Source organism: Bubalus kerabau, chromosome 12 (genome assembly GCF_029407905.1).
Source record: "Bubalus kerabau isolate K-KA32 ecotype Philippines breed swamp buffalo chromosome 12, PCC_UOA_SB_1v2, whole genome shotgun sequence".
Lineage (NCBI taxonomy): Eukaryota > Metazoa > Chordata > Mammalia > Artiodactyla > Bovidae > Bubalus > Bubalus kerabau.
Window position 1 is genome coordinate 30,280,289 of NC_073635.1, and position 18,327 is coordinate 30,298,615.

Below are 18,327 nucleotides of genomic sequence, written 5' to 3' on the forward strand. Positions count from 1 at the left end.
GGAGCCTGGTGGTCACCTTTGGGGTCTCAGCCAGTCCCCAGGATGCTCTTTCACATAATGTCACCTCAAGGTGAGGAGCACTCAGGGACTTGTGACCCCGACACAGCACACGTTTCACAGGCTGGGAAAACCAGGTCCAAGATTAAGTCCATGGGGTCTCAAAGAGTCAGACATGACTGGGCCACTGAACAACAACCTAAAACGTGGAAAGACCAGAAAAAATCTACAGTATCCAAGTTAAGACTTCTAAAATGTCTAGCTCCATATCCGAACACCTTTTTTCTTAAGATAAAATTTAAAACCAAGTGGATCTGCCTTAATAAAGGTTTTTTTTAAGCAAGACTATCTGTGAGTTGCTGCTGTGGATTCAAAAACCGATGTTGACCAACATTTCATTAATTCATTGAAAGATGAAATCATTATAGCTCCCATTAAAGAAAAGACAGACAAATCTCAGACAGCAAGAATACATTTTATTTTAGAATTAGTACCTTAGACTGTATGGCCTCTTTCTTCACATCTTCAGAAACCAAAGCAAAAGCTGGGGGGGGAGGGAGAAATAAGAAACATTTGTACATTAAAATCAGCAATTAAGATTCATTCTCATATTCAACAGTTTTGCTTAAAATGGAAAAAAAATATATACTTTAACAGAATAAATTTTGCTCGTTTTAAAAGCAGCTGCATTGCTGCAAACTAGTACCGAAGGCCGCCCTTCTCCAGACCTAAGAGCATCCACTGGTGTGAAGTCAACAGGCTCAGGTTCCCAGCGAAGGAAACACTACATCTAAAGAGGATACCATTTGTATCTGTAGCTTTAAACCACAAGACAGAGGCATACAGAGTACAACTTCCTAGAAACCTGAATTCTGGTGCCTTCCAAAAGCAAAGGGGAATTGCTGAGATTCCACCGGGAAGAAGTGCAAATTCCCACTCTCACATCCCTGTCAGAGCCCGGCGGGCAGCGGAGCGAAATCTGGGGCAAGCTGTCCACCTCCGTGGATTCGGGTCAGTGTGGTGGTGCAGAGGCTGCTCCAGGCACGTGGGGAGAGTTACCAGAACCCGGCTAAAGCCACGGCGCCAGGGGAGAGAGAGGAAGTAGAATCATTCCCCATTTAGAATGACCTTGAGTCGGAGCCCATATAGACAAAGATATCCCCAGAGACACATCTAGGCTCTACATTCAAATAATAATAATAATCTGACAGTAACACGTGGGAAATAGGAAGTAAAATGATAAACCAGTCAGGAAGGGTAACCAGACAAAACCATAATACCTTAACTTTACAGTGCGTTTCTCCTGAAAAGCTAAGAGGAAGCATTTCAGAGTCTGCTTTCTCCAATTAGCATTCCCAAGAGAAAACAACGCTGTGGCGCAAGAAGGTAGGAAAGGATGGCCAGACAATTCCAGGGAACAACAGAGCAGTGCAAGGCGCTTGGGGGGTGGGCAGGACAGGATTCTAGGTAACGGAGAAGACCCTGCTCAGAAGCAGGAGACAGGACCACCCATCCTGATGCTTGGAATCCTCCCACCCCAGCCCCAGACATCCACTGCCTCAAATCTAAAACATATTCAAACTCGGAAGCAAATCACTAACGTGGTTTAATCACTTCCACTTCCAGGATGACATTTCAGAAGGCAGGTAATATCCAGATGAACCTCTCTGTGGGCACTGAGATCCCAGGTAGCACTGTACGAGGCTCTGGAGAGTGCAGTGTCCCCCGACCCCTTCCCCACCCTGCACTCCGCTTTATTCTTCTCCAGAGCGCTTACCACCACTGACACCATCTACAGCTATTTGTTTATTGCTTGTCTTCTATGTTAGTTTAATGTAAGCTTCATGAAGGCAAGAATGTGGTTTTATGTACTGTTTGCCCCCTATGACAGGGGCAGCACATGGAAGAAAGTCAATAAATATTTATCAAATGAAAGTCTTCCCGAACCATCATTTAAGGGCTGTCTCCTTACACTGACATCGCCAACCCCGGAGAACAAAGGAGTTTAGTGCCCCCACTGAATTCATGGTCACTAAGATTGATGCCTAGTTCACTTTTTACACACACACACCCCCCACGACAAATGCAAAGCCCAAATCATTCACAAAGTTCTAAGAAGGGAGGAGAGATTTAACATCAAACACCATTCTGCTTCTGGGTATTTAATATTTCGGTTTTGTTTTACTTATCTCTAAACTAGCAAACACATTTAAAACCCTCAAGAAGATCCCCAAAATGGATTAATAAACATCTTACAGGGAGGCTGCAACACATCAACACCCCTCAGCATCACAGAATTCTAGAAAATGAAACAGTGTGTCAACCTATGGGATGTAAAAACTGTGGTCAATCTAATACAGGACTCTTGAGCCTCAAAAATCCATCTCCCCCAACCCTGTGCATGGCATGCTAAGTTGCTTCAGTCATGTCCAACTGTAGCCCATCAGGCTCGTCTGTCCATGGGATTTCCCAGGCAAGAGTACTGGAGTGGGTTGACATACCCTCCTCCAAGGAATCTTCCGGACTCTCCTGTGGCTCCTGCTTTGCAGAGGGATTCCTTACCATGCAGCCACCAGGTGAAGCCCTCCCCCAACCTCATGGATGCCTAATTCCGAGCACAGACAGTCAAAGCTCTCTGGATTAGAATTTCCTTTTATCAAGAAAAAATAACCTTCCCAATGTAACAAATTCAGTGACTCCTCAGCTAATAAGCAGGGTTAGTCTTAACCTAATTTTTCTGCCAAGGCCAGGTGGCCTTATGAAAAAGAAGAGTGTGTCAACACAAAAGCCCTTGCCCTTCAGAACAGACTCTGTACTGAAGAAAAAGTGTCTTTAGTATGTATTGGTTCTAAATACTACTAACACATTACCTTTCATAAACAAGCAGCTAATGTTAGCTGACAGTGTTACTGTTTAAGAATTACCTTCAGGAAAGATGCTCCCCATAAATCAAGTGAATTCCACAAATCATCCTTGTCTTTATGGAATAAAAACACCATACTTTTATTCAGCAAGGCTTAACTGAGGGAAGGGTAAGCTAGATTTTAATTCTCTGCAAAAAATATACTGGCTTCCCAGGTGGCTTAGGTGGCAAAGAATCCACCTGCTAATTCAGGAGACGCGGTTCAATCCCTGGGTCGTGAAGATCCCCTGGAGGAGGGCATAGCAACCCACTCCAGTATTCTTGCCTGGAGAATCTCATGGACAGAGGAGCCTGGTAGGCTACAGTCTATGGAGTCCCAAAGAATTGGAGATGACTCGGCCACTAAATGACAACTAAAAGTTAAAATACCCTTTAAAAACAAGTAACAAACAAAACATATTTCTCTCCATCACTCTATGAAATTAAAAACTCCTTTTTCCCATGACAGAAATAAATTATATAATATTTAAAGCAATAACATAAGAAATGCAGTTACTTGCACGCATAAGAGCAAATCAGAACATGGCAAGATAATCCCCGTTAGATGAATATTAAGAAAAACACTAGTTGGCTTTATCTTTGCATTTCCATAATCTAAATAAAGCAAATCATCAAGGAACCAAATGCATTTTGAAGGCACAGGATACGCTATCTCATTAACAAATCCAAATATAAAATAATGAATCACTGACAGAATTCCTACCAACTTCCCTGTTGGCTCAGATGGTGAAGAATCTGCCTGCAATGCAGGAGATCTGGGTTCAATCCCTAGTCTGGGAAGATCCCCTGAGAAGGGAATGGCAACCCACTCCATTATTCTTGCCTGGGAAATCCCATGGACACAGGAATCCATGGGTCACAAAGAGTCAGACACAACTCAGCGACTAACACCTTACCAACAAAATCCCAGCTTTTGCAGTTTGTGGAAATGAAGGAAAAAACGGTGCTGACAGAGGAGGAAAGTGAGAAAAATTAGCGAGTGAGGTAAGAAATTATCTGTCACCTTCGACAACCATAACAAGAATACAGAGTGGGACTCTCCCACAGCAGGAGGGAGGCAGAGACCCCAGCAAGGAGGGGTGGCTGCCAGAGGCTCAGTGTTTGCTGTTTGGCTTCATACTAATTTCCAGATTCAGTAGGGGGAAAAATATTCTTGAAAGCTTGGTCTTAATGCACACTTGGAGAAATAGTCTAAAAGGTAAATCATGCTCTTCTATGCCAAGCGGCTGTTTAAAAAGTAATTTTCCCTTTTCTATCTTCAACATGCATTCCTGTAACTGCTACAGGGAACTATATTTAAAGTGCAAATCAGGGCAGGCAATAGAAATAAGACCTTTCTCATGATAACTTTAGATAATTCAAGCCAACGAATGTGTGTGAGCACATCTACCCCGAGAGATACATCAAATTTTACAGCGATCCCGGGCCTGAGATTTATAGGCTAGCCTCGGCCCTAGAGTGTAAGAAACAGGAGAGGAATTAATTGCGATGAATTTAGGCAACACTAATCAACTGTCTTCCGTCCATCCCCCCAGGGGAGGGAGGAAGCAGGACCAGCCCAGGCAAGAAAAGACCCCTGGAGCCTCCCATCTCTGCTTTGTTTCTGTACCCAACTCACCTTGTACCAACTCCTGTAACCTTGATCACAGAAACCAAATTAAGTACCAAACATGGAAAGCACCAAGACGCTAAGGGGCCCCCTCAGAGGAGAGCTGCCAGGATGGGAAAGCTGTGGGATGGGCAGAAAGGGTTTAGCGAAGGTTCAGCAGGACTAAAGGCTCAGGAGGTGTCAGTGGAGGAAATAAATGAGCACCATGGGACCAGGCGATCCTGGGCCCCCACCCCAGCTGTCTGGGACAGAGCCCACCCCTAGAAGCCTTGGCTGGCGCCCCCAGGCTCAAGGCTCCCCCTGGTCCGTTCTTTGCTGTGACCTACTTCACATAACAGGTTTCAGTGGCAAACCCCGCCCCAGGCAGCCCCGGCTCCCTAGGGCTTCCAGGTTTAATTCCAGCTCTTCCAAAGGGGCCTGGACTCCGGGATGCAAGGCCTGCAGCCAATTTAACTGGTTCCCTGACCTGCTTTGAAGATAATCCCTGGCAGCAGAGGGAACAGAAACAAAGGCGTCTGCTCAAGCACCTGCATTCCTCATGCTCCTCTCACAAAGCCCCTGTCTCCAGGGTTGCGGACGTGGGGGCGGGGGGCACCCCGCATGGAGCTCCCGTGACTCTGGGAGCTGAGGACAGAAGGGCAGAATCAAAGCAGCTGAAGAGCTCATGGGTGAGGCCACGCAACACACCACACGGGCTCAGAATGGGGCCTGCTGGCACGTGCTGGGGGCTCTGGGTGTGAGCAGCCACTGTCAGGATCATTATTAATGTATGCTTTCGCGTGTTCAACAGAAAACCAAAGAGGGGCTGCCTGAGTTAAGCACCAGGCTTTATGCTAGGAGCTGGGTGACGATGACGAAGCAGCGGCTCCCCAAGGAGGTCTAACCCCACAGACAAGTCTTGTGTCAACTGCCAAGGGCAGATGGGCGCGCTCTGACGGCACCGCTGCCCAGGGAGCCCCTGAGAAGAAGGGAGGGCAAAGCACCAAGCAGAGTAGCAGAGGCTCCAAGCACAAGAGGAGGAGGCCTGGAAACAGGCTTCTGCACACAAAGCACGTCCAACCGTCCAGCGTGCCCAGAGCATGGGCACCTGGGGGGGGGGGGGGAGGAGTGACCTGGGCATGGACACCTTGGTGGGGGGCAGGGCAGGGGTGTTGTGTGACTGGAGCCAGGGGTGAGGCTGGCATGGCAGGGCCATATCCTGAAAGGGGTCAGTCCGGTCTTACTCTGAGTGCCACCGAAAGCTTTCTGAGGCTTTTGAGAAGGGGGATGCCATGCTGAAAGGTGTGCCTGAGACCAGTTTCCAGAGGCAGCGTGTGGGGTGGGCTGTGGAGAGACAAATAACACACACACACACCAGCCAGGACGGTGCTGGAGCCAGACTCTGAGAGCTAAGGGACCTAATGAAGGTGAGGTGACTCCCAGGCACAGCAGGTGGAGAGCCAGAGTCACGCTGAGGTGTTGAAGCAGCAGCATCTCCAGGTCTGGAGACGGACCCCACGAGTGGATGAGGGCAGGGAAGGGCCGATGGTGAGACGAGGGTAGGTGACTCCAGGTTTCGGATCCAATGAACGGGGTAAGCCTGGGGCGCCATTCAGATGCTACAGGATAAAGGACAGTGAGCAGACTGTGGGAAAACTCAACAGGGTTCCCAGTTTCCCGAGCTGCTGCAAGGGATTCAAGTGGCAACACCCCCATCACGGCCTGGTCCCCAGTGCAGCTCAGCGCAGAAGCGCATTCAGTGTCTCCGCAGCATGGTGGAACCAGAGCCACAAAGCTGGATGCTCAAGACGGGAGCAGGGGAACCCCAACATCTCAGGGACTAAACTGCCAAGGAGACAGAAAGGCGTGGCCAGGCAGAGAGAAGGCAGGCATGTGAGGTGTTTTCTGAGCCCTCTCCTTAAGAGCACCTGAGAAGGATGGACACAAGAGCTAGAGACTTTTGCTCAGGGACCAAATATAAACAGCAAACTCTCGGGAAAAGAGATCCCCTGCTCTGGGGACAACGCCAGCACCATTCCAACACCACAGCAGGTAGAGAACATTCAGGGTCGGGAACCTCTTCGCTGTGTTCCATGGGATTCCCAATCTTTTCAAAGGATGCAGCCAGTTGGGAGAAATGAAGGCAGGCGAGGCTCCCCCATGGCAGGGAGCACACAGACCCCACTTTCCTCCTGCCTGAGCCCCCCACTGCCCACACTGGATCTCACTCCATCTGAAACACGTCCCCTTGTTTCCTCGCAGAAATCAGCGGGAAATGGAGTCTGGAACACAGACTTTCCCTCACTCAGCAGCGACATTTGCCAGGACCAATATACTCTACATGCCAGAGGGTTAGCATATGTACAGGAAGGACAATAAACAGAGGGGGGAAAAGAGAAAAAGGAAAGAATTATATATTTTAGGAAGGAAAAGATTTTTTGCTTCTTTGATTCATATCTCATTTAAACAGATGATATGAAAACCCATATGCCATTCAGGATCTGAAAAGAAGCAAACTCCAACTCAAACAGAGTTTTGGCGACGAAGTCATAAGCAGGGTCCACAGGCAGAGCTGTGGGTGAGGGCAGAAGAACCCTGTGCACACACCCCACCCCCCAGAACACCCGGAAGGGGTCCAGGAGAGCTAACATGCAAACACAGGAAGTCAGAGCTCCGTCCAACTCCCTTTACACTGCTGGAGAACATTCAGCAGTCAACTGTCAGGCTCGTTTTATGCCTGACTTTTACTATCTTAGTTTTGAAATATAAAATGTGGGTCCCAGGGCTTCCTGGTGGCTCAGTGGTAAAGAATCCGCTGGCCAATGTAGGAGACACAGGTTCAATCCCTGATCCGGGAAGATCCCACATGCCACAGAGCAGCTAAGCCCAAGGGCCACAGCTACCGAGCCTGTGCTCTGAAGCCGGGGAGCGGTCACAAGAGAAGCCACCGCAATGAGAAGCCCGTGCACTGCAACAATGAGGAGCCCCCAACCAGAGAAAAGCCTGTGTGGCAACGAAGACCCAGCACAGCCACACAAAACAAGTGGGTCCCCAAAAGCACAGTGGTCAGTGCCGCTGAATCCATAGTATCCACAGTCTGAGACATTCCAGGAACTCATCTATAGTCCAAAAACCTTTGATCCAACAGCCCACTGCTCCAGGTTTTGAGACGCACGCTCCAGGTACTAGAGTCCCTCCAGTAGCATTTATAAATCTGCCAAACAATACTGTATTATAAATCTGCCAAACAATACTGGAACCAGAGGAAGACTTCTGAGTTCCAATTCTGGGGTTTCTCATTCCCTTCCCAAGAAGGCAGAGCCCCTGAATGCCGAGTATCAGGCCTCACCTCCACACTCTGCTTTCCCCATAACAGCTCCTTACCGCACCTTAAAAGACAAAGCAACCAGCAATCACCTTTACATTCTACAGACGTGCACGGGAACCACCAGTGACAGTCCTAGTTCAGACCTGGGCCAGGGTGGTCCCAACAGGGCTCTGCAACGTGCCAGCAGACACAACTCACCTGGCGCCCTGTTAAAGACACAGATCCCCGGGGCCTTGTCTTGGCTCTCCTGAACCAGCAAAAGCTGGAGCTGGAACCCAGAAATCTGCATTTTAACAAAGGAGACTCTTTAAGACCCTGAAGTGTTCCCATGTGTGCTGAAGTCCGACACCCACTCAAAGCAACAGAACGCCTGTCTTTTTTTATTTTTCCCTTCCCCCAACTGGGTTTGGCCATTTATCTTCCTTTGCTTCCTTCATTTCATAAATGACAAACAAGCTCCTGCCTATCCACCCTCGAGGATCTGGAGAAGATAAATTCAGTGTGATGTGTAAAGAGCCTTGAGCTTCTTATGGGAAGCAATGATGTAAACCAAAACATATCACCTTGTAAGATCATAAAATATTCCTTTAGGAGTGAAAGTAAGTTGTATCCCTAGGAGAGATTGGCACTGCTCTAGTTGAGATGCATTCAAATCGTATTTCATGATACTTTAACTCATTTGTTTTGGTTAAACCTGCTGCTCTACATCAGATCAGCTTTACAGATAAAGCCTGTTTGCTTCTCCAATTTTATTACACAGACATTTTTAGTATTAATAAATGTTTAAATGTTTATGTTGTCAATCAAGGCTCTCTTCTTATAAAAAAAAAAATAAAGAAATGAACTCAAATTTCCCCTTAAATCTCTCTCGTGCAGACCTCTCCTCTGAGGTCCAGACCCTCAGTGGATCTCACTGCTACTGGACATGGTACCCGAGCATCTCACAGGCATCCCAAACTCAACCTGTCCAAACAGAACTCATCTTTGCCTCCCCCTAAAATTAAAAGCAAACTTTAGAAAACCGTCTGGATACTTCATGCCACCGAACTGTACATTTAAAAATGGTTCAAATGATTCATTTTATGCTATATATATATTTAACTACAATAAAACAATTTTTTCCTTTGACCACATCTGGTCCTTCTCCATCAGATCCTGTATCAGTAAACAGCTCTGCTCTCCACCTACACTCAGAGCGCGAGCCTGTGACTCATCCTTGGCCCTCCTCTCGGCCCACTGGACCAGTCAACTACCGCGCCTCTGACTCTTAATCAGCTCTCGCCAGGTTGACTCTGGCAGCCTCCTCACTCGTCCCCCACGTCCACACCAGCCCCCGCCCATCCCTGCTCTACAGAACCACCAGCTTGAGTTTCTTAACACGTTAAGTCAAATCACATCACTCCCTATGACGGCCCTGCAACAGCTCCCCACCACTCTAAGGATCAAGTCCAAAATCTCCACGCTGGTCTGCAAGGCGCCCATGGACCTTCCAGCCCCCTCCCCTGTCCAGTCCCGCCCTTTCTCCACCCGCTTCCTCCAGCCAGAGCCTTGTCCTGGCCCCCTCCATCCTCCCCATGGTAGCTGAGCTCTGCTTCCCCTTCAGGTCTGAGCTCCAAGGCCCTGCCTTGAAAAATGTCAGGGCTTCTCAGCCTGGCGTTACTGCCGGTTTGGACCGGAAAGCTGATTCTCTGAGGGGAAAGGGGATGTCCCATGGCACTGTGGGTTGCTCAGCAGTGCCCCTGCCAAACCACCCTCTGTGACAGTCCTGAAATCTCTCCGTATGGACAAGGATTCCCTGGGGGGGCAAGATGACCGCCCCCACCCCCACTCCCCATCGAGAACCTCAGCTCCAGATTTCCAGTAAAGCCTCATCAATTCCTGGTGGCCCAGCAGTAAAGAATCCACCTGCAATGCAGGAGACACAAGAGACGTGGGTTTGATCCCTGGGTGGGGAAGATCCCCTGGAGGAGGGCATGGCAACCCACTCCAATATTCTTGCCTGGAGAATCCCATGGACAGAGGAGTCTGGAGGGCTACACTCCGTGGGGTCGCAAAGAGTCGGACACGACTGAGCGACAGAACAATGTCCCTGAAACACCTGTCACAGCGCCCTGGACACCACCACAGCACTGGGCAGACCACGGGCCTGCCCCTGGTGCTCCTGTTCAGTGTCACCTTCCCTTTCGAGACTGCAAGCCCCATGAGGGTAGAGACAGGCTATATCGGGTTCTTCCTGCAACAACCCCAGTGTCTGGCGCATACTAGATGCTCAACACCTTCTGAACAGATGAAGAAACTCTGAGTTCAGTTTTTCCCTTTAATACTACGTAAAACTTACTAACATGTTCTGGTAGTTCAAATCAGCCCTTACCTGGTTTCTTTGGAAGCAGCTTAGTGATCAGACCTCTGAGACGTGGCCTTAAGGGAGACTCAGTCAAGAGGTCTAATGAATCCCTGACGCCTACTGTGACTTCTCCTTTATACTGGGAAAGGTGTGTGTGTGCGCGCTCAGCCCCTCAGTCTTGTCCAACTCTGTGCGACCCTATGGACTGTAGTCCCCCATCAGGCTCCTCTGTCCATGGGATTTCCCAGGCAAGAATACTGGAGTGGGTTGACATGTCCTTCTCCAGGGGATCTTCCCGACCCAGGGGTCAAACCCAGGTCTTCTGTATTGGCAGGTGGGTTCCTTACCATCTGGGCCACCAGGGAAGCCCTTGGTACTGCCTCAAGGAACTAAAAATCTGTAACATCTGTTCAGTTCAGTTCAGTTCAGTCACTCAGTCATGTCTGACTCTTTGCGACCCCATGAATTGCAGCACGCCAGGCCTCCCTGTCCATCACCAACTCCCAGAGTTCACTCAAACTCACGTCCATCAAGTCAGTGATGCCATCCAGCCATCTCATCCTCTGTCGTCCCCTTCTCCTCCTGCCCCCAATCCCTCCCAGCATCAGGGTCTTTTCCAATGAGTCAACTCTTCTCATGAGGTGGCCAAAGTACTGGAGTTTCAGCTTTAGCATCATTCCTTCCAAAGAACACCCAGGACTGATCTCCTTTAGAATGGACTGGCTGGATCTCCTTGCAGTCCAAGGGACTCTCAAGAGTCTTCTCCAACACCACAGTTCAAAAGCATCAATTCTTCAGCACTCAGCTTTCTTCACAGTCCAACTCTCACATCCATACATGACCACTGGAAAAACCATAGCCTTGACTAGACGGACCTTTGTTGGCAAAGTAATGTCTCTGCTTTTTAATATGCTATCTAGGTTGGTTATAACTTTCCTTCCAAGCAGTAAGCATCTTTTAATTTCACGGCTGCAATCACCATCTGCAGTGATTTTGGTGCCCAAAAAAATAAAGTCTGACACTGTTTCCACTGTTTCCCCATCTATTTCCCATGAAATGATGGGACCAGATGCCATGATCTTCTTTTTCTGAATGTTGAGCTTTAAGCCAACTTTTTCACTCTCCTCTTTCACGTTCATCAAGAGGCTTTTTAGTTCCTCTTCACTTTCTGCCATAAGGATGGTGTCATCTGCATATCTGAGGTTATTTCTCCCAGCCATCTTGATTCCAGCTTGTGCTTCTTCCAGCCCAGCGTTTCTCATATGTACTCTGCATATAAGTTAAATAAGCAGGGTGACAATATATAGCCTTGACATACTCCTTTTCCTATTTGGAACCAGTCTGTTCCATGTCCAGTTCTAACTGTTGTTTCCTGACCTGCATATAGGTTTCTCAAGTAACATCTGTAAACTATTATAATGTTTCTAACGAAAAGCAAAAAAAGCTGGCCCCTAATGGTCCAAATGAGGTCAATAATTATGACTTAAGTACCAGGCCCACAGTGTTTCCCTCAGAAGAACTGAACACAAGGGTCAGGACATCTCCTCCCCTCCTCTACCCACATTTGACACAGCTGCTCTTCCTCCCTCTGCTTCCACCCCCTCATCCCAAGAGCCTGACTACTGGCTACAGGCAAACTCCTGGATCAAGCTGGTGACCAAGGGGGCCACACCAGCTTGGTGTCCAACAACAAAGAATCCACCCAGACAGTTAAAATCTGTGCCGGTAATATCTGAGTAATGCTGAAGAAATAAGAGAAGGGCTTAAAAATCCAAAACAGAAGAGCACAAAGCAACCTGGAGCCAGGTGTGATTCTTGGGGTCCTAACGTGTCTGATTCGCTGTCATGAAAAGAATCCAAGCAAGACCTGGCTCAGAGTGGAAAATCATCCCTGATTTTGGCAGGTGCTAAGAAATATAACCTGACTCAGTAGAAACAGGGATAAGAAAGACAAATGCTACTATCTATTATCATTGGTTCAAATAAGCTTCTTCACAGATGTATCAATTACAATTAGGTTTGGCTGCATGTAGGTAAAAAAAAAAAACCCAACAACTGAGGCTTAAACAAGACAGATTGTTATCTCACGCAATACATGTGTGGAAACAGGCAATGGTGGGTTGGCACAGTGCTCCACATCTACCTGGCACCCAGATGGTACCATCCCTTCTGCTCCATCATTGTAACTACCGGTTCTGTCTTCAAGGTCACCTCATGGTCACTAGATGGCCACCGCAGCTCCAGCCATCAGATTCACGTAACAGGCAACAAGGAGGAGGAAACGGCAGAAGGCCTGCACCACTGCCGGGTCAGTCACTTTTAATCAACTTTACCAAGAGACGCACTCAGAACTCCCTGCAGACAGCTCACTGGCGACCCCTGTCTGCAAGGGCCGCTGAAAATGTCTTTCCACCAGACACACTGCTGCCGCCACCGCTCCTCCACCCTTCCCCTCATCCCCTGTATTATTAGTCTGCTCGGTTCAGTGGCTCAGTCGTACCTGACTCTTCGCAACCCCATGAATCGCAGCACGCCAGGCTTCCTGTCCATTACCAACTCCTGCAGCTTGCTCAAACTCGTGTCCATCGAGTCAGTGATGCCATCCAACAAGCTCATCCTCTGTTGTCCCCTTCTCCCGCCTTCAATCTTTGCCAGCATCAGGGTCTTTTCCAATGAGTCAGTTCTTCTCATCAAGTGGCCAAAGTACTGGAGTTTCAGCTTCAGCATCAGTTCTTCCAATGAATATTCAGGACTGATTTCCTTTAGAATTGACTGGTTTGACCTCCTTGGAGTCCAAGGGACTCTCAAGAGTCTTCTCCAACATCACAGTTCAAAGGCATCAAATCTTCAGCGCTCAGCTTTCTTTATGGTCCAACTCTCACATCCATACATGACTACTGGAAAAACCATAGCTTTGACTAGACAGACCTTTGTCGGCAAGGGCTGCTAGGGCTGCCATAATAGAAACTATGGGCGGGTGGGGTGGGCAGGGGCTTAAACAACAGAAACTTATTTCTCACACTTCTGGTGGCCAGAAGTCCAAGACCATGGAGACAGCAGGGTTGGTTTCTGCTGAGACCTCTGTCCTTGGCTTGAAGCTGGATGAGCTCTCCCCGTGCCCACATACAGCCTTTTCTCTGTGGGCATTTCTGGAGTCTCTACCTCTTAGAGTCCTACTAGATTAGCCCTGCCCTTATGACCTCCTTTAACCTTGTTGTGCTGTTGTTTAGTCACTAAGTCCTGTCCCACTGTTTTGTGAACCCATAGACTGTAGCACATCAGGCTCCTCTGTCCACGGGATTCTCCAGGGAAAAATACTGGAGTGGGCTGCCATTCCCTTCCCCATGGGAATCTTCCCGACCCAGGAAGAAACCCAGATCTCCTGCCTAGGAAGGTGGATTCTTTACAACAGAGCCACTTTAATTACCTCCTTAAAGGCACATCTCCAAATACAGTCATATTGAGGATCAATGCTTCAATATATGTATCTGAAGGACAAAACGCAGTCTGTAACACTGCTGATTATCTAAGACAGTGGTCACCAACTGTTTGGTACCAGGGACCGGTTTTGTAGAAGACAATTTTCCCCTGGCGGGGGGTGGGGGGGGGATGATTTTAGCTTCACCCGGTATTTATCTCCTGCTGTGCAGCCTAGCACCAGCCCCTGGCCTGGGGCCTGGGGACCCCTAAGAGGTTTTTTGAATCAGGAAAAAACTAAGGGTTTGGGGGATAGAGGATAGACTCTGCCACAAGAAAACCAGTTGACACTGTAAGAGATGGCAAAGTTTTAGTATTTTATCAAGTCTATGCCTCCCGTTTTATAGGGAAAAAACCGAGACTCAAAGCAAGGAGAAGCCACATAGTGGCTGACCCAGAGGCATGAATAAATCTTCTGAGTCTAGTCTTGGCTCTGGACTTTAGAACTGAAGTTGCAGTGACTTTTGTCTGTATAACCACCTGGGTTTAAAATAAATGTTCTTGTTGACTTCTCTGAAAGCTTAAATAAATACACTACGCTTGTGTGAGAACTAAAGTATACACAGTCAGGTCCACTAATCAGGGAATATTTCAGGTATTTTTACACTGTCTGAATTGTTCTCATGCCTTGGAAGCCTCTCTATTTCAACAGGAGTCCAAGAACCCTGATTTCAAGACATATGAAGGCTGGGTACCACACCTTTCTATTTCTCCCTGTCCTTCCACAACATCAAAGCAGAACGCAGTAAAAGGAACTCATGATTTACTTCAGATTTGGAAGAACACAGCTTTCTGTCTATACCGACCATGAAATCCCCTTCACAAAACCAAATGTTTCACAGGGACCTTTTAATAGGTCTTATGTCTTATTTATTGTGCTTATCTGACAATTTCACAAGGCTAAAACACATCTTTTAAGAACGTGTGGACATTTTAGTTCATTCTGAATGTCGGGTAATATATTATCGAGTGCAGACATTCCCTCTCCTGCAGTGAAAAACAGATCCACAGAGCAACACAAGTGTGCACTTCAGCCCCTATAGTGAATATATTACACACAAATATTACATTCCCAGGACAGCAGTTACAAAGTGCAGAGCTATAAATAGAACGCCAATTTCAGCTCCCACCCACCCCATTTGGTGAGGTGCAAAACGTCCAGGCAGCAGGCCAACTGATGCAGCCGGGAGTCTCATCGTCCCTCCAAACCTCCCCTCCTCTCCGGGCGCCCCCACCCCAGCGATGCACTCTTCTGCTAAAGCAGATCCCCGCCAAGTTCAGTAGCGCCCCCACCGCCAATTACAGCCTTCGCAGCCCAAGGTGCCCAAACATTTTTAATTACATTGTTACTTAATCACGCGTGTGAACAATTACCAATTAATTTCACTGGCTTTTCCCACACTTACTGAACTGCTATAGACAGGCCAGGGGTACACAGTCAAGGTCCTCATTCCGAGAGTTTTAAGTCCAAGTAGAAACGGCTGCCAAGGTTCCGGTGGGCTACCGAAACAGCCGTGCACAATGACGCTACGTCTTTTCCGAAATCGCACCATTCTGCCATTTCTAAAAATCTGAAATCACTGCCTCTTAACAGGCTGGAAACAAAAAGTCTGAGATGACAACAACCCCAAGAACGCTAATAGGAATATTTTTCCTCCAAGGTTTCAAACTTGAACACACCTCAACCATGAAAGCCAATTGCAATGATTTTTTTTTTAACTTTTATCACATTATTTTATTGGGGGGGGGCATGCTCTTGCGAGGAGCACGGAAGAAAAAATGGGAAGGGGCATTACAGCAGCAGCAGACAAGCACTGTTTGCAGAGTTCTCTAATTCTTCCCCAGGAAGATGCAGGGTTCGGAAGACTCCCTACAGCCTCCCCCGCGCCCCGACCGACACCCAGAGGCCCAGCCGGGCACCCGGTCCTCCCTTCCTGGTCAAGGATCCGGTAGAAGGGGCTGGGACCCGGTGGACACCCCAGCCTCGGGGGCCCGGGCAATTCCGCGAGAACCCCACAGGGAGCCCCTGGCGAGGTGGGGGGGTGCACCGCGGGCCGACCGCGCGGGCCGGGCGGGCGACGCGGGCCAGAGCGCGCGGGAGCGCGGGCCGCAAAGCCGGCCCGCCCGCCTCCAGCCTCCGCCGCCAGCGCGGGGCGCGGAGGGCCGGCGGGACGCGGGCGGAAGACAAGGGGGCGGGCCCGCGGCCGCCGCTTCCCTCGCTCCAAAGTTTCTCGCAGTTGCACATTCACTCCGCGCTTCCTGTGGGGGTGGGCGCCGCGCCCTCGCGGCCCGGCCGGCCGCCCGCTCCCGGCGGAAGGAAGCGCTGAGACGCGAGTCGAACCGGAGCGGCGGCGGGACCCCAGCGAGCCGAAAGAGGCCGGCCAGGCGCACCCCGGGGTCCCGGGGTCCCGGAGAGCCGGCGCCGGCCGGGACGCCGGGAGAGGGCGCTGCCGCCGCAGGCGCGGCGGGGACGGGACGGCGGGGCGCGGGCGCCCGCGGGGCAAGGCAGGGATGGGCCGCCCGGCGTCTCCCCCGGCGCGGACGCGGGGCGCGGGCGGCTGCAGCCGGGGAGCCCACGCCTCTCCAGTGCGCGCCTGGGCCGCCCGCTACTTACCCAGGGAGCAGGTGAGCAGTGAGAGCAGTGCCGGCAGCGCCAGGCGGCGGCCGCGGCGGGCGGGCGGCAGCATCCCGGCGGCGGGGCTGCGCGCCCTATATGGGCACGGGGACGGGAAACGCGCGGGGAGCGGAGCTGCACGGCTGCCGCCGCCGCCGCCCCTGCCGCCGCGGCTGACCCGTCTCCGCGGCTCCCCTCCTCCCTTCCCCGGCCCCGCGCCGGCTCCGGACGCGCCCTCTGGCGGCCGGTAGCGGGAGCGCCCTTGTGCGCGCTTCCAGCGTCCGCCCGGCTCGTGGCTGTGGCCTGGAGGTCCCCCGGGGCCGGGCTGCGGATAGAGGTGTCCGCCCCTCTGCGGGGACAGCGGCCTCCTTCAGGGGTCTGACCTCTGTTCCCTGCGGTCTACATTTCTCCTTTTCCTTCATCGCATTTAACCTGGGCCCCATCCTCTGCCTTCGTGCGCTCCTGCCTTGCTCCATCACCTCCCTTTCCTCGATTGCCAGCAATAGATCAGTGTCCCTTCTTATCCCCAAAGTGAAGCTAAAAGGAGGATGGGCAGCAGAGGAAGGAGAATCGTTTTTCTTCCCTGCTAATGTACCATCTGTTATTAAAAAAAAAAAGAAATCAATAATTCAAGTCTTAATATTGTTGGCACCAACAGTTCTACTTTGATGAAGGTGTTTTTAATCAGCTCAACTAATTTACTTCATATTCTCTTTTGAAAGGGAGTGTTGCCAATACCTTAGGCCTGGAATTTGGCTTTTAATTGAAGTTTGTGTAAATGTAAGTTTAAGTGTTCACCATAATGGAAGAGGAAGGGTGTAATTTTATTGAAAAGTCTTATTTAAAAAATAAATTACATTGGAACCTTGGCAAAGTCCCCCAGGTGGAACACACACACACACCTACACACACACGCGCGCGGGCGCGCGCGCCTACCCCGGAAACTTCAACCCACTGCTGCCTCCCAGGAAGGAGGCAGGACCAAGTGCTTGCGCTCACCGACCTGTGGCCTCCTGAAGGTCATGCCCATATTTTCATTCCTATTTCCTTATATTTTTTGGATGCCCGCTCTGTGCCTCTCACTGCACCAAGCACCCTCTGAACACCAGTATCTTCCACGTGGACATGCAGCATCCACCCACTTGCTGAACATCAAGTGAAGACCAGTGCCAGGCCCTAGGGATGCCAGTAAGATGTGGGTGAGACAGAGAAGCAGGTGCTGAATGTTTGCTGTCTTTAGACCAATAAAGGTGAATGCTCTCCCGGAGGTCTGACCTTGAGTGCCTGGGACCTGTATGGTCACCTGCCCTTACAACAGCTGCTACAATTGTTTGAAAAAGATGTCTGGAGGCAATGGTGTGTTTGTTTTTTTTTTCCTCTTTGGTTGACACTGAAGTCTTAAAACTGGAGATTGAATATTTTGTGTGGATGCAAATAGTGCCATTTGGTTCCATTCAGCCGAGGTTTGTGGCCCCCTGTCAACACCATTTTTCTGGGAGGGAAAAGAAATGTAAGACTCCTTCCTTCCATTTTTTAGTGAAGCTTTGCAAATTTATGACTGACTGCATTGATCCCTTCTATCTTTCTTTAAAATTCACCTGCCTGGTTTAGAGTTCTAGAAGTTTTCCAATTTCCAAAGCTGTTCAGCTTTCTTCCAAGAAAACCTTTCTCGCATATATTAGATATTAAATATTAAAACAAGAGACTTCCTTGGTAGTCCAGTGGCTAAGACTCTGTCTGTGCTCCCAATGCTTGAGTTCAGTCCCTGCTCAAAGAACTAGATCCCACATTCTGCAACTAAGAGTTCACCACAACTAAAGATATCTCATGATGCAACTAAGAACCAGCACAGCCAAATACATAAATAAAAATCCACTCAAACCGAAACAAAACATTACAGTGTTTAAACAGACACAGAAACCTAGAAATTAAGCAGCTTACTTTCTATGTGTTCACATATCTACTCCCATGTTTGATAACAAGCAACTCTAGGCGCTTAATATTTTCATCCATGTGTAGTAAAGGTGTGGGAAACAGCTCTAAATACAGCTGAGAG

General features: G+C 49.4%; 1 protein-coding gene across 1 annotated transcript in view; it reads right to left on the bottom strand.

The window, feature by feature from the left end:
- Positions 1 to 16,468, bottom strand: part of B3GLCT (beta 3-glucosyltransferase) — a 120,547-nt gene extending 104,079 nt beyond the window's left edge. The window contains exons 1-2 of the mRNA XM_055542437.1: positions 16,272 to 16,468; positions 492 to 541 (exon numbers count right to left, since the gene is read on the bottom strand). Of these exons, the coding sequence (XP_055398412.1) occupies positions 492 to 541; positions 16,272 to 16,344 (123 nt within the window). The 5' untranslated portion in view covers positions 16,345 to 16,468. The remainder of the gene's footprint in view (positions 1 to 491; positions 542 to 16,271) is intronic.
- Between the last annotated feature and the right edge of the window lie 1,859 nt (positions 16,469 to 18,327).